Source organism: Canis lupus, chromosome 26 (genome assembly GCF_011100685.1).
Source record: "Canis lupus familiaris isolate Mischka breed German Shepherd chromosome 26, alternate assembly UU_Cfam_GSD_1.0, whole genome shotgun sequence".
Lineage (NCBI taxonomy): Eukaryota > Metazoa > Chordata > Mammalia > Carnivora > Canidae > Canis > Canis lupus.
Window position 1 is genome coordinate 17,893,319 of NC_049247.1, and position 14,643 is coordinate 17,907,961.

The 14,643-nt window shown below is 49.2% G+C and overlaps 1 protein-coding gene across 3 annotated transcripts in view; it reads right to left on the reverse strand.

Moving 5' to 3' along the window:
* Positions 1-1,719: 1,719 nt before the first annotated feature.
* Positions 1,720-14,643, reverse strand: part of UBE3B (ubiquitin protein ligase E3B) — a 54,897-nt gene continuing 41,973 nt past the window's right edge. For all 3 annotated transcript variants that reach the window (XM_038575391.1, XM_038575392.1, XM_038575393.1), the window contains 7 exons: positions 13,560-13,697; positions 13,177-13,242; positions 11,309-11,367; positions 8,520-8,702; positions 7,930-8,041; positions 5,007-5,099; positions 1,720-3,981 (listed from right to left, as the gene is read on the reverse strand). In XM_038575391.1, coding sequence (XP_038431319.1) covers positions 3,790-3,981; positions 5,007-5,099; positions 7,930-8,041; positions 8,520-8,702; positions 11,309-11,367; positions 13,177-13,242; positions 13,560-13,697 — 843 coding nt within the window. In that variant the 3' untranslated portion in view covers positions 1,720-3,789. The remainder of the gene's footprint in view (positions 3,982-5,006; positions 5,100-7,929; positions 8,042-8,519; positions 8,703-11,308; positions 11,368-13,176; positions 13,243-13,559; positions 13,698-14,643) is intronic.

A 14,643-nucleotide genomic window follows, 5' to 3' on the forward strand; every position in this document is an offset into this window, starting at 1 on the left:
GGCTGCCCCAGGTCAGGGCCTGACTGATGGGCCACGGTCAGCTCCGTCTTCTTCTAGTGCAGGGTGAGCAGATGTGGGAAAAGGACTGACCTGGTGCCAGGAACTGAGTAGGGTGCATGTCACACATCGTTCCACTTAATCCCCGCACCCCCTGAAGTGGGCACTGAGGTTCTCAGGAGGCACATGCAGAGGCCGACCCCGGGACTGAGCCAGAAAGTGAGGGTTTGGGTGTGTCCCTGTGGTCCTGAGCTCTTGCTCGGCTTCTTGAAAAAGTGCACCAAACGAACCACTTTTCAGGTCTTTAACTATTCTTATGGATCCAGGAAATAAGCCTAAGGCCTAAGGAGTCCTGGCTCTACTGCAGGTTAGCTAACCTTAGAGATAACCCATCTGCCCATAACCCTGCCACACACTTTTAGCAGCGCGACATTTGCTAAGTCAATAGGACAGATGGGCTGGTAACTTGGCTGCAGTCAGAGACATGGTGGGGACCAGTCTTCCTCCAACTATGATCCACCTCAATATTCCTAGGCACTTGCTAGTTCTGTCAGTGTACTAAAATTGTCTTCATTTAAATAATTTTTAAATTATTTAAAAATTTAAATTATTAAAACCACTTGTTTTCCCTGGTTATAAAAACTTTCTCTTTGCTGTGATAACTTGTAAAGGCCAAAATGTCACAGAAAGAGGCTTTAGATTTTTTTTTTTTTTTTTTTAATTTTTATTCACTTACGATAGTCACAGAGAGAGAGAGGCAGAGACATAGGCAGAGGGAGAAGCAGGCTCCATGCACCGAGAGCCCGATGTGGGATTCGATCCCGGGTCTCCAGGATCGCGCCCTGGGCCAAAGGCAGGCGCCAAACCGCTGCGCCACCCAGGGATCCCAGGCTTTAGATTTTATAGGTGGGAGTGTCTCACTGGACACTACCAAAATATTTGGGGGAGGTTGACAGTATTCTTCCCATTTGGTGGTATAAACGCTCCGTGTGGGAAGACCCAGCACCCACGAATTCCCCAGATGCCCAGGCATTTTGACTCGTATAAAAGGGCTGTCAGGTTTTTAAGACTTCTTTGCCGAGTCCCAGGATTTCAGTAGGCCAGCCTTCTCCTTCTCCAACCCTCCGGGGACTCCAAGCCAGAGGAAGAGGAAGCAGGGGTGAGAACTCATAGGAGGATGAGGGGAAAAGCTACCTGAGGTGAAGCTGGAAAAACAAGCCAGTTTGAGATGGGTTTTCTACTGAGCATAAGTGTGGGCTGCAGAGAATGACACAGGGCTATGATCCACAGTGATGAAGCAAAGCCCAAGAGACTCCGAAGTGGCTGTAAAATCTGCCTTTGTCTGCTTGAGTCGTGGATGGTTTTCAATGAACACACATCTATTGGCTGTACCCATGACTGTAAAACACAAATCTGGGCTGCCGCTGGGAAGGAGGTGAGAAGGACAAGGGCCTGCCTGGGTGGTGCTGGAGAGGACCTTAGCTTTATCTGAAACGTGTTACCTCTCAAAGCAGAATTGGAAGCAAACAGAACATTGTCGACAGTTACTAACCCTGCTTCGCCGGCGAGACTCAGGTATCTGCTATGTTATCCTTTGCATCTTCTTTCCACCTTGGAAGCCTACATGCCCCATGAGCTCCAAGCAGGTGGCCCCTCATGAGCAACCCAGGCACATGGTCGTAAAGCGCTCCTTCTCCGGATAAAAAGCAAAACACAGCCATCATGTGCTGAAGTACAAATTTAATAAAGCCGTTGATCACGTTTTAATCCCTAGGTTATCTATGAACAAAAACAAAACAAAAACCACCCCACAACTTTTTAGAGCCATCAAGAGCCATCAAGGTGTCAATGAACACCAACCATAAAGTACAGATTCAGTGTTTTAGTGCAATATTTCCAGCTGAAGAGAAAAATTTAAAGAAATTACAAACCACACCTCTCCTTGTTGAAAGAACAAATAAAGTTGATGTCAGAACTTAGCAACCGCTCTCTCCATAGCCCCACACTGGCGGATCCTCAGGTCATCAGGGTCAAGACAGAAGCAAATGTCTTTGTGCAGGCTGACAGTCATCTGGGCCCCAGCACAAATGTACAAACCTGCTCAGTGCGTGCATGAGCACACACACATGCTCAGAGGAGGTCCTCAGAGGAGGTCTTCAAAGGAGTCGAGTATTTAAAGTGGCAAATTCATAGAATCAGAGGCTGCTGACAAATTTTAAATAACAAATTCCTGTCTGTCTTTAAATTCCGTGTCATCTTTCCATCAAAGTAAAACATAAACTCTGTTTTCCAGAAGCCTGGGGACCCTACTAGAGCCAGGCTGCGACCTGGGCAGGACATGGCACCCAGCTGCAACCCTCTGATGGGAAGCCATGGAGATCAGTTTCACCCACTTTGCCACCAACATGAAGATTTTTGCCGGAGGGTGCTTTGCTGCTCGGTAGAAAGCTGCACACACCCCCAGCCGGCTCCACAGAACAGAGGAGGGACCAGGTACTCCTGGCTTTGATCTTGGGGATGCAGGAGGAACTTGATGGGAGGGCGAGGGGTGATGGCTGTCAACATAGACCACAGACACGGCCTCTGTCTCAATTCCCTGGATCTAGGATAATGTTCTCATGATAAGGGGGAAAAATGAGGGCAAAGGAGCACAATGGGTTGGAAGAGAAAATGAAGTAAAAAAAACCAAAACCCCAAAAAACCTAACCCAGAGTCTCCTCGGCCCTTTGAGCTTCTGTAAGTATGAAGGGCTCCTGGTGCCCCATGCTGAGGAAAAATGAGTGGCAAGACCCAAGTTTCTCAGGATTTTCCCATCAACAGAGGAAAGCCAATGCCCGGCCGGGCTGGGTGACTCGGCTAGTGTTTGTTCCTTACTAAACAATGAGCAGGGCAAACAAGCAGGGGAGGAAGGCAGCTGCCCCCTTAGGAATCAGCAGGCTTTAGGGAAGAGCCAGCACCCACTGGAAACGGACCTGCTTTTAAGGGCCAGTGGGTTTTTTTTTTTTCCCCAAAGCCAGAGTGCCAATGTGAACAGACGAGACGGGATCAAGCCAGTGGAGGCCTCCTGGCAGCTCAGCCTGCTGAGGACTCAGAGCTTCTGAGGTGAGACGGGAGGAGACACTGCCAAGTGTGGAATGCGTGGTTTCAAGGTGGGGGCAGTGCCCCAAACTTCCTGGGCTCCACAGGCTTCCTGGCAGGCACCTCTGCTTCCCTGGGGAGCAGGTGAGCCTGACTATGTGGAGAGAGGCCGCTGCAGACGGGACAGAGGCAGAGACTTTGTCGAGTGCATAGAGGCTTGGCCAGCCCTTACCTGAGTAAAGAGTTTTCAGAGACGGAAGGAGAGCATCTCGCCCGTAGTGGGCTTTGTGCATTTAGGACCGAATCATGAAAACTGCTCTGGACCCTTGGAGTTCCTGGGACTTGTTCACGCACAGCTCATTCAGAAAGTTAAGGAAAGAAAAGACTCACCAGAAAACCAAACTATCAAGAGGAGAAGGCTCTCTGTGGTCACTGGCCTGGGCTTTAGGCCCCAGAAAGCAGGAGAAAAGGACCAGCGCTGGTGAAACCTGGAGGTTTATTCTCAACACCCTTCCCATCAGTGTCACCTGGAGAATGCTATGTAGTCGTCACGTGCGTCCCAAGTTGTTGAGGCCACAGGGGAGTCTCATGGCTATAGAGAGTAAGAGGTCACCTGGCTTGTTGGTCACCCACTCCCAGGGCGACGCTGTCCCCCTGGAGCTGAAGGTTCCTGGGCTCCCAGGAGCCAGCCAGGGAAGGTGATGGGAGTGAGGGCTAGGAGAGTTCGAAGCCCGTGTTCATGCTGATGGCGTACCTCAACTTCTCCCGGAGAACGCTCTTCTTGCTGTAGTTGGGCAGCTTGAGCAGGTTGAAGCAGGTGGAGGAGGTGGGCAGCCGGCCACCTGGCTCCCGCTTGCGGATGGTGAAGAAGCCCCGGAGGACACTGCCCAGGGTGTCCCCAGTGTCCTGTAAGCACACACCACAGCCTTGGTTGGGAGGCACCTGGCTTGGGAGGCACCTGGCTTGGGAGCCAAAGTGGGCGACCCAGGGGAGGACCTGGCTAGCCTTCGGGGCTGAGCAGAACACCGGGCCGGTGAGTGTGCCCCTAGCTGCCTGAGGCCAGCCCACAAAGGGAAGACAACTGGTCTTGAGTGGTGAGTGCACAGAAGCAGCCCCAGCGGCCCAGGCCTGCATGGGGGACTGCTGTGTTAGCTAAGTGCTCAGAAAGGGGGCCTTCTGGATAACTGCCAGTTATTGGTTAACCAATTTTCAAAGAGCCAGACTACTGCAAACATACTTTAGGTACAAAAACACATCTAAATGCAGCCTCCCATTGCCTCTTGCAAATGCCGTAGCCCACAGCAGACTATAATATGGGGCAGCCTTCCTTAAGTAAGGGGGCTGAGGGTTATCCAGAGTCACATCAGGGACCCTGGAGCCCAGGCTGCAGCATCCTGAAAGGCAGCTAGGCTCAGAGGCTGCTGGGTTTTTGCAGGAGGGGGAGAGGGGCTGAGACATTTTTAACAATGGCTACTATTCGAGCACCCCTTCCACAACGTATGATAACCCGAGCCATTTGTTCTCCCTTACAGGTGAGGAAATGAAGTGGCTGGCCAGACATGAAGGAGCAGCAGGTGAGGGCTGGCACTCAAGCTTTGCACCTGCCCCACTCCTGAGCCAGTGTCCGTATCACTCTCCCACACAGCCTCTCAGACCTGGAGCCCAGGCCAGCCCATCAGCTACTAAAACCACCCCAGGTACCTTTCCTGAGGGAGTCAAGAGAAAGGGCCTTCTGAGAGGACTGAGGCCCCCGAGTAGCCCGGGTCATCCTCTACGGGACCAACTGTTCCCCTGGCTGGAGGACTGTGGAACCTTCTCGCCTAGAAGGTGCCCCACCCTGCCCTGTGGACACAGACTGGGTGAAGGCTCCAGCCAGGGGGCACAGCAAACCAGCCCCAAGAGCAGCTGATGTCCCCCAGTAGTGGCAGTACCTGATCATCTGACACTTCGACACAGCGGATGGAGAAAGGAGGCTTGAGGTAGGCAAATCCCAGGAGCGGGGGCCTGGAGCAGCTGGTCACAAACTGCAACGCAAAGCAGGTAGGGGGACAGAGTGGGGGTCTCGTTCCCTCAGCAACAGGCTCCTTGCAGGCGAGCCACATTTTCTTTTGCTTTCTCCAGTCACGGTATGACAGGAGGGTGACAACTGGTACACATCTCACGTCTCTCTTAAGGGCATGGCTCTTGAAGGTTAAAACCCATGAAAACCCCACCAGTGGATGTGACCAGTCACTGGTGTGTGTGGAGAAGGTGCAGCTGAAGAGGTCCAGGGAACTGATCTCCTGTGGGACTGGCATGCAGGTCCCTGCTTAGAGAGATACCATGCACGCAAGCACTGGGGGTAGGGAGACTTGGCACAGGAGAGAGGGTGTGCAGGTGCATTCCCCTGACCTGGCCTGCCAGCTTCACAGAGCAGTTTCTGTGAACCTGGCTCCTGGGGCCTCAGCATGTGGACAACAACCCAGTCTCCAGCGCCTGCAAGGCTGAGGGGCACACCAACACACCCAGCACCCGGAATAGGGCCTGTGGGCAGCCAGCCATGCTCCCTTGCTAGACTCTTGGGATGCCTTGCACCTTTCAGATGGCAGCATCTGTTATTTCCTCACACATGATAGCTCATGTCTGCATAGAGCAATCGGAACAATTTAGAAATCCAAGTGATAAACCATTTACTTTTTAGAACTGAACATCAGCTGAAAAAGGCTATCCCTTTTCCAAGGGATGCATGGACCCACTACTCACACTAGGCTGTGCTTCAAAATTCCACGGCAAGCTGAGTGTTTGGGTCTTAACATAAATACTACCATTTAAACTGTGTTCTAAATGGCAGTGAGAATCCTGAGGGCATCCAAATAGGTTTCAAAAACCACTTTTATACAAAGTATTGATGTTACTATCTAGTACATTTTATCTCCCACCAGCCAAAGCACAGCAGCAGCTCCTATTAAGAAGGCAGGGCTGAGCACTGTGCTGAGTGTTCTGGGACCTGGCCTCATCTAATTACTCCAGGGAAGCGTGTGATTCGTTTTTTTTTTTTTTTTTTTTTTAAGATTTTATTTATTATTCATGAGAGACACACAGAGACAGAGAGGCAGAAACACAGGCAGAGGGAGAAGCAGGCTCCATGCAGGGAGCCTGATGTGGGACTCGATCTCCGGTCTCCAGGATCACAACCTGGAGCTGAGCTCCAGGCTGAAGACAGTGCTAAACCATTGAGCCACCCGGGCTGCCCGATACGCTCTATTTTAAGGATGACAGAGCCAGCAGAGCCAGTGCCTATCCCAATTGAGGCTGCTCAGACCTACTGCATGCCACAAGCCACAGCTGGTCAATGGAAGGAGTAGTGCTTTCACTCTCCTGGGACAGGAAGAACAGAGGGCATAGGAAGCTGCCATCTGCTATTGTTACATCTAAAGAATGCATAGTCAGGCCCACTCCTGTATAAAACTTGTGTCTTCCACCTGACGCTGGGGCCTGTCTGAAGGAACCGCAGGTCTGGCTACCAGCTATCCAGAGACACAAACATGCCTGCTGTGTGGGAAAGACGGTACACAGGAGACACTGGCTCTCTCTTCTTTCTAGGAGGGGCAGGGTGAGTGCAGTTTTACAGGCTGCAGGGAGGGTTTTGCCTATACAAGAGGCACTGCTGGAAAAATGGAATTGATTCTCTTAAGAATCAATTTCTGGAATTACGTCCACCTGCCTACCCCAAGTCCTTTAAAACCTGTAGGGATGACCCAGGAATTGCTGCATCTGTGAGTGGGGGGCCTCCTTGATGGGAATGACCTCTCCTCAGAATGAAAATCCAAAGAGAAACAAAACCTACTGCCATTTCAACTGGTGGTGATATTGTTTGTGTTGTTTTAACAACCAAGGTCACTGAAGACCATTCTAGAAACCCAAATGTCCAAAGGAAAATATTTCAAGGCACTTAAATTTACTCCCAGAATATGGTGACACATTCATGATAAAATACCAAATAGAAGAGCAGGTGGCCAAGTGATGATTCCATCTTTATAAAAATACACAGGTAGGTAACACATACACAGACAAGTATATATGTCATCCAGGGTCCTGTAAGATGTTTTGTCAATGTCAGGCATGGGCACCAACACGGTGGCATTGGTGAAATGTTTTGAACTTTTACAACCTTAAAGACACTGGTATGAAGGAACTGGTTAACTGGTTAACAGAGTGGCTGCACTCTGTTTGCAAAAATACACATTGCTATCAGCCTACTCAATCATGCATGTTTTCTTGGCACATTGTATGTGTTCATGCTTCACACTACTGAGGAAAGGGGTACACAAAGGCAGTCCCTGGAAGGTAGGAATGGAGACTGTGCAAAAGTTTGCTTGTCTGGGGGCACCTGGCTGGCTCAGTCAGTGGAGCATGTGACTCCTGATCTCGGGGTTATAAGTTTGAGCCCCATGTTAGGTGTAGAGATTACTTAAAACAAAACAAAACAAAACAAAACAAAACAAAAACCTTAAAAAAATTCTGCTTGTCTGTGTTTCGAGGTAATGAACACCATTTACTTCTGTCAGGAAGGAAAAAATGGGATATGAGCAAGGCTGGCATCAGTGAAGGGGAAAGCAGAGTGCTGAGCTCAATGGACTCAGGCCCATGCAGGCTAGTTTCTGCAGAGGGCTACACAGCAGCCTCCTGCTGCACCTTGAGCCTGTCTGTTTGCTGCATGACCTACCAGGTAGGGTGGCCTCTGGGAAAGTATATGCTGATGATATGAGGTCCTCTTGATCATTTTGTTTTTCCCCCCAATGTAAATGCTTACATCAAGTGGCCTCTAGGTTTAGGAGAACATCTATGAACACACATATAGGTAACATAAAATACCTTCAGAAACATTGCTCTCTCATCAGGTGTGAAGTCGGAGGCCAGAATATCCCAGAGCCAGATGATGACTCTGTGACTTCCGTGAAATCCACCGTAGTACACCGTGTGCTTCCTGAAAACAGTGCAGACGAGGGGCTCAGTCACACATTCCAATGAGTGCTCACAGAACCAGGCAGCAACGGAATTGAGACAAGTGGCACAGCGAACCCTGGCAGGCAAGGGTGATTTCTGACTTCTCTTAAAGACACAAGGTCATGCCTTCATAACCCACATCCCTGGAAGCTACGTGAGTGGGGAGCTCAAGAACTGACCCTGCTATTCCCGAGTAGGAGCCAACAGGAGCTCCTATGCTGCCATTTCCCGGAACTCTGGAGAGCCCAGCACTCCTTGAGACCTGCTTAGTCTCTACTTCTATGTCTCTCAGGAAATAAGTGGTTGAGTTTTTATTCCAGAGCAATTCACCTGGTGATCTGGGAGGAATACACTTGGGGGTGGGCTCCTGAAACAAAAGGAGCCCAGCAAAGGAACAGTTTGCTTTCCAGGAGACTCAAGATTTCACCTCCCCACCTCCCACCTCACTGGCTTCTTACTTTAAATCTTCCAGATCAATCTCGGCATTGTCACCGGAGATGAGACGCTGTAGCTCAGGGGTTGAGAACATCCGGGTCCACTCGGGCTTGATAATGGAGCGGAATCCACTAATGAGGGCAGCTGTCTGGTTTTTTATTTGAGTGTGCATCCGAAAATGTGCCATCAGATGGATGTAGCTAATCCTGTTGCCGACAGGAGAAAACAATGGGAATTAACAGGTCAGGCTGGGCTGTTACCAGCGGCTGAAAGAGGAGTCCAGTCATTTCTGGACCACTTCACAAAAACACAAGTGGTACTAGGGTGTTTCACCAGAGCTATGATGCTGATGATGATGGTGATGCTAGCTAACCTTTCTGAATGGCATGCTGGGTGCCACTGTGGTATGCACCATGCATTCAACGGCATTACTTCATTCACTCTTCCCCTAAAACCGGTGGGTCAGACATCAGGGAATAATCCACTGTACCAAGAACCCAACTGAGATATTCTCCAGGTAAAGAGAAGGTTTTTCTTCAGTACAAAGGGTGCTTTTTGGACTTTTATTTAATTTCATCTGATTAAGAGAGAATTCAGTCCTCCAATAAGTTTTAAAGTGGAAAAAAACTGATTTCATGATGAAACCTCAATCAAAGCCTTGCTAATATGGACCAAGATTCCAAGCCATGAAAAGCCTGCTGGAAGTTGTGACCAAATGCAGCTGGCTTACATTTAGGTTCAATGGGGAAGTCAAGAGTGCTAACACTGGTTCCGAGCAGATGATCCTTCTTTCCTGAGCACCAAAACCTCATCTACAACTGTATAATACAATGCAAACCTTTCAAACACGTTAAAGCCAGCCTTTACCCAGGCTAGTATTGCTGATTTCTTAGCAAAGAACCTGAGCCCAGCCCAGGTATAACTCCCCAAATCCCAAATTAGCAGAGTCCAAATAAAAATTTTACCCCACAATGCTCAGATCTGAGTTACTGACCTTGAAAATGTGCCTATTTAAAAAAATGATTCGGCAGCAGACTCGCACACTGAAATGCTTAAATAGGATTCTCTCTCCATTATTGCTACTCCTGTCATGTACGCTTTGAAGCAGGTTGCTGATACTGTTGCATTTTATTAAAACCTTCCCCACTTAATGGCCCCCAGAAAGTGCAGATCAAATATCACCCCTAGGGCAGCCTGGGTGGCTCAGCAGGTTAGTGCTGCCTTCAGCCCAGGGCATGATCCTGGAGACCTGGGATCTAGTCCCACGTCGGGCTCCCTGCATGGAGCCTGCTTCTCCCTCTGCCTGTGTCTCTCCCTTTCTCTCTCATTCTCTGTGTCTTTCATGAATAACTAAATAAAATCTTTAAAAATATATATATATCACCCCTAAAGAGGGCAGAACTGGCATTTCAAGGCCTTTTAAGTCCATCTGTCCAACTGAATCCCCTTGCTCTTATGCTAAGCTTTTTGTTGAGAATGTTTAAGAGTTTGTGAAGCAGCTTTCCAGACAGGTCTCCTGGCAGGACAGGAGTCTCACTCCAGCACAGGCTGCAATGACCTGCTGCCTCCGGCTGTGATCTTTGCCCCTTCTACTATCACCCTCAGGCCATCATGCCTAGCAAAAACACAGCCCATCTGGGGGTGGCAGGCTCTATGTGACATGTCACATATCTGACACTGGTGACGTTCACTGTTCTCATCTATTAATACCCCCTTCTTTGGGCCAGACATCCTGAAAGGTATTTTACATGCAAGACCTTATAGAAGCTCTCCGAAGGGATGGTTCTAGGCACACGGCAGGCAGCAACAGGATACGCCCCTCCTCTGACACCCCCAGGCAGCACCTCCCAACCTGAGCTCCCGGCTCTTTTCTCAGTTGTCCAACTAATGCCGTGTAGCCAGGAGTCAAAACTGGTGTCTTTCATCCAAGAGGAGAATCTGGCCTATTCTTTGGACCACAGTGACAGTCTAAATAAAAGCTCCACAAGCATGCAGGCTGACCCAACCACCTGAGCCGAGAGGGGTAGGATGTTCAGGAACACCAGGCTGCAACGTGCATCTGATCCAAATGACTCACCAGGTGGGATTGAGCACTCACTTGTCACTGGGAGAGTGATGCTCAGATTAACAGTTCAGATGCTCAGCTGAGCCTGGCGGCAGGAGAAGATTGATAGATTGACAAAAGGGCCAAGATCTACTCCTCATGCCAGGTTCTACTGTTTTAATTAGGTGAGAATAGTGCAGGTGGAGACAGTGCATTGAGGAGTTTTGCTTCTCGGGACCAAAGAGGTTGACATTTATGATAGATTTCTAAAAGCCTGTTATCTGTGACAATGGCTGCCGGGCCTCAGAGTCTCCCCACGTCTAAGGACCTGTCTGTGGCATTTGAATTCATCACTGTGTCTTCTCAAGAACAGTGTTTTATACAACTGCCACATGCTATCATTCCAGAATGATCTGCCCCTCCAAGGTATCTTTCCGCCTCTGTGCCCTCTGGGTTCAGGACTACGTGCTTGAGCGGCTCAGAATCCATTTGTCTGCATCTCAAGCCGTCATTAAATCCCTAGGAACACCGTGGCCTGGGTGCCTCTGACCTTAGATGTGCTGCTGCAAAAAATAAATTGTCAATTCTTATTTTGCAAATCGAATTTAATACAATTTTGGCCTATGAACTGTAACCAGTAAATTCCATTATGATATTTATGGCCTCTTTCTACTTCAATCTATCTTAATAAATTCTCAAAGTAAGACCAGAGAACCAGAATGAAGTCTTTTCAAGTGCTGACCTTAAAAATCTAATTGCTATACTCACTTATTTTCATTCGTAACAGGAATGGTCTTCCCTCCAGGAATCAGTTCATGGCAAACAAGCTGGGGGAGAAGACGGGGACCAATTACTCGAGAGAATTCTAATGGGGAAATAAGGCTTCCTGAAGATGAAAGGGCCTGATGCCAACGTCCATAATAACTACAGAATGAAGACGGAACATGTTTGGGAATAATCATTTTCACAAGAAGCCAGGGCTTAAATATCAACAAGCAGACCTAGCACAATCAATATGGAAGGTTTTTTTCTCATTTGATTCTCATTGAGACATTTGTACTGAGGCTTCAAGATGCTGTGGAAGGGACCATATTAGCATTTATGAGCACAGTATGACGGTTAAATAAATGTTGGTACAATCGTACCCTGGAATGTTGTACAGCTATTACAAAAATATGATGAAAATGTGTATTTGCTGAGAAGGTGAGGAAAAAAAGATTATATAATAACATTAATGGTATGATATGATTTCTGGAAAAAAAAAATTATGTACAAGCCCAGGGAGAAAAGTCTGAAGAAAAACAAACCACATATTAACAGTGGTGTTCTCCTGGCACTGCCACTGAAATGGGTTTCTTCATCTTTGTGCTCATCTTATAGCTGAATCTGTGATTATTTAGCAGTTTACATTTTTATTGTCAAAAGAGAAAATTATCAGGAGGAAGGTTCAAAACCTGATTAAAAATTTGAAAACCATAGAATCAAGCATTTTCCCTCAACTTCAGGACTTTCTGGGGGTCACCTAAAAATCAAAGAATGAAAAATTTTAAAGCTTATTTTAACAGAAATTCTATTAATAGAATATCCTGGGTCTCTAATGATGAAGAAAGGAGTGATCATGGCCTCTAGTCCCACCGCTGGCAACACCTTGGGGCAACTGGAGGATTTTAAAGCTGGAAGGGCATTTGGCAAGCCCCCTACTTGGTGTTTCCTGCAAAGGGCTCCAGGGAGTGCCTTGTCCATGTCCTATTACTTGGAGAAGTGTACTGGGGGAAGGTGGAGGTCAGCACAGCTACACTACATTCCTCCCTCACAGGCTCCTCCTCAGAGTGTTCACACACCAGTGTGCTAGGGGCTCTCTGGAGAGTGGGGCCTGCAGGCATTCATAGAGTCACACTGGTACTTTTGTACCAGTCACACAAGGTACATTTGTGAAACAAGAGAATTGGGGCTCGGGGAGACTGAGTGACCTCTCAGAAGTGATGCAGGCTTGGCTCCAAGAAGCCAGTTCTGCACTACGAAGCTCCAGGTTGGGTTTCTCCCAGTCTTCAGGCTACAGAAGCACGGAGGCTCAGGCAGGTGTTTGCTGGGACATAACTGGAGGGTGCTGAGGGCACTTTGGGGAAGAGCCAAGACAAAAACTATGGGAGGAGACTTCTCTGCTACCACAGTGTCCAGGATCTTTTCTTCCTGCCCCGCTCTTTATGATAAGCAAGAGCAAGGACTGGTTTCTGTTCGAGGCACTTGTCGGGTGGCTTCTTCCCCTCTCCAAGTCACAAGCCTTGGTGTGTGACAGCTAATCCTCACCATGGCAACGAAAAGCAATGTTACAAATGGGGAATTAGAGCTTCCATCAGGAATGACCTAAAGTGCGATCTAAGCAAAGCAGGGTCTCTGTGGGGAGCTCTCCAAGGGCCAAGCAGGCAAAGGCCAGGTCAATTGGGAACAGAAGGGGGAACGCCCCCTGCCCCCCTTGCTGGGGAGGTAGGAGTAGGGGGATGGACGAGGGAGCCAGACACAAAAGGACCGCCAGCCTCGGTTTGCAGACCTTCCGGGGAAAACACCAAGAGTGGGGCAGGTACCAGGAAGCCAGTGGAGGGCAGCAAAAAATTGCTCTGCCATAGAGGCCAACCTACCTGACCCATAACGTCCTCGTCATATGACAGAGTCAGGCCCAGGTCAGCGATGTCCCCGTCGTACCGCTAATGCAACAGAGAAGAGGCAAGTGTTGGGACCCAGGAAGGCCATATCCTTGAAAGCTTTAACACTTCCTGTCCTACACAGTGCTGCATGGGCAGGACCGCTATGGCTGCCACCCAGCCTGAAGCAAAGGGAAAGGCCACTCGTCACCATGAAGAAGTAGGAATGCCCAGAAGGGGACATAGGGGCCTATAGTGGCTACAGAGCAGCCCCTGTGGCATAGCAGGAGATTACCTTCTAGAACGCAAGAACCCTGAGGCCTTCACTTCACTGAGTTTACGCCAACCTGCAGCTAAGCCCTCTGCCATGCCACACTCACCTTAATGGACGTGAGGTTTTTATAGAACTCGGAGTCCAGTGAAGGAAGCTCATCCACAGAGCTATAGAAGATACTGTGGTGGTGCCCGAGCAGCTGGCTCAGGAAGAAGGATGCGAAGGGCACGTCTACCACAATTCCCTGTGAGAGGAGACACAGAAGCTGGCTGTCTGCCACACAGGACCCCATCTCAGTGTCCTCGTTGGTGTGGCTTAGGCTGCAGAGGGGATCCGAGGGCACCAATGACACATCTCTAGGGGCTTCCTAAACTTTCCATGTGGAGACCAGGACCTCCCGCCACTTACTCAAGTACCTCCACAGCACACCACAGCACAGCAGTTAAGGGCACAGGCTTTGGAGTTGCACAGCTCAGAGATCAAATCCCAGCTGCGCTGCTGCCTGGCTGCAGGATGTCAGCTCTCTCCTCTGCAAATGGGGACCAGCATGGCTATCCAGTTTTAAGGATTTAATGAGCAGGATGGAGAGGAACACAAAGCATAGGATCTCACATGAAGACAGAGCAGGAGGAAGCCTCCAGGAGAAAGACCGATCTAAGCTAGACGTAAGGAGTACAAGCTCTCTCGTGCAAGGTCCATGGGCATGCCCCAGGGAGGGAACACAGAGCTTTCTAGCCATAGCACAGTGTGCAAGGAATGAGGCCAAAGAGTCAGGTAGGGCCAGATCAGGAGGGGCCTCCTGAGCCTCCTAGAGTCTGAACTGTATCTGGAGGGCAGTGGAGAGCCCTAAGAGGGCTCTAGGCAGGGAAATGCCAGGTTTGTATTTGACATGGAGAATGGACTGGAGAAGAAAGACAGAAAGCAGAAATACAGCAAGAAACCACTGCGTAACACTGGGGAGAATGGACAGATTGTTCTAGGTGGGGACAAGTATGCAAGTCAGAGAGATTTAGAAGGGACAGGAGCTCAGGCTCGATGATGGCCTGTCTCAGAGGATCACAAGGGTTACATGAGTTAATGCATGCTCCTCTTCACTCTGGGCCCAGCATGTCCTAATTTCTCTCTGTGCTGTTACTGCTGGAGAGGGAGGAGACAGACACCGGGTCCAGGAAATGTGGAGCACATTCACA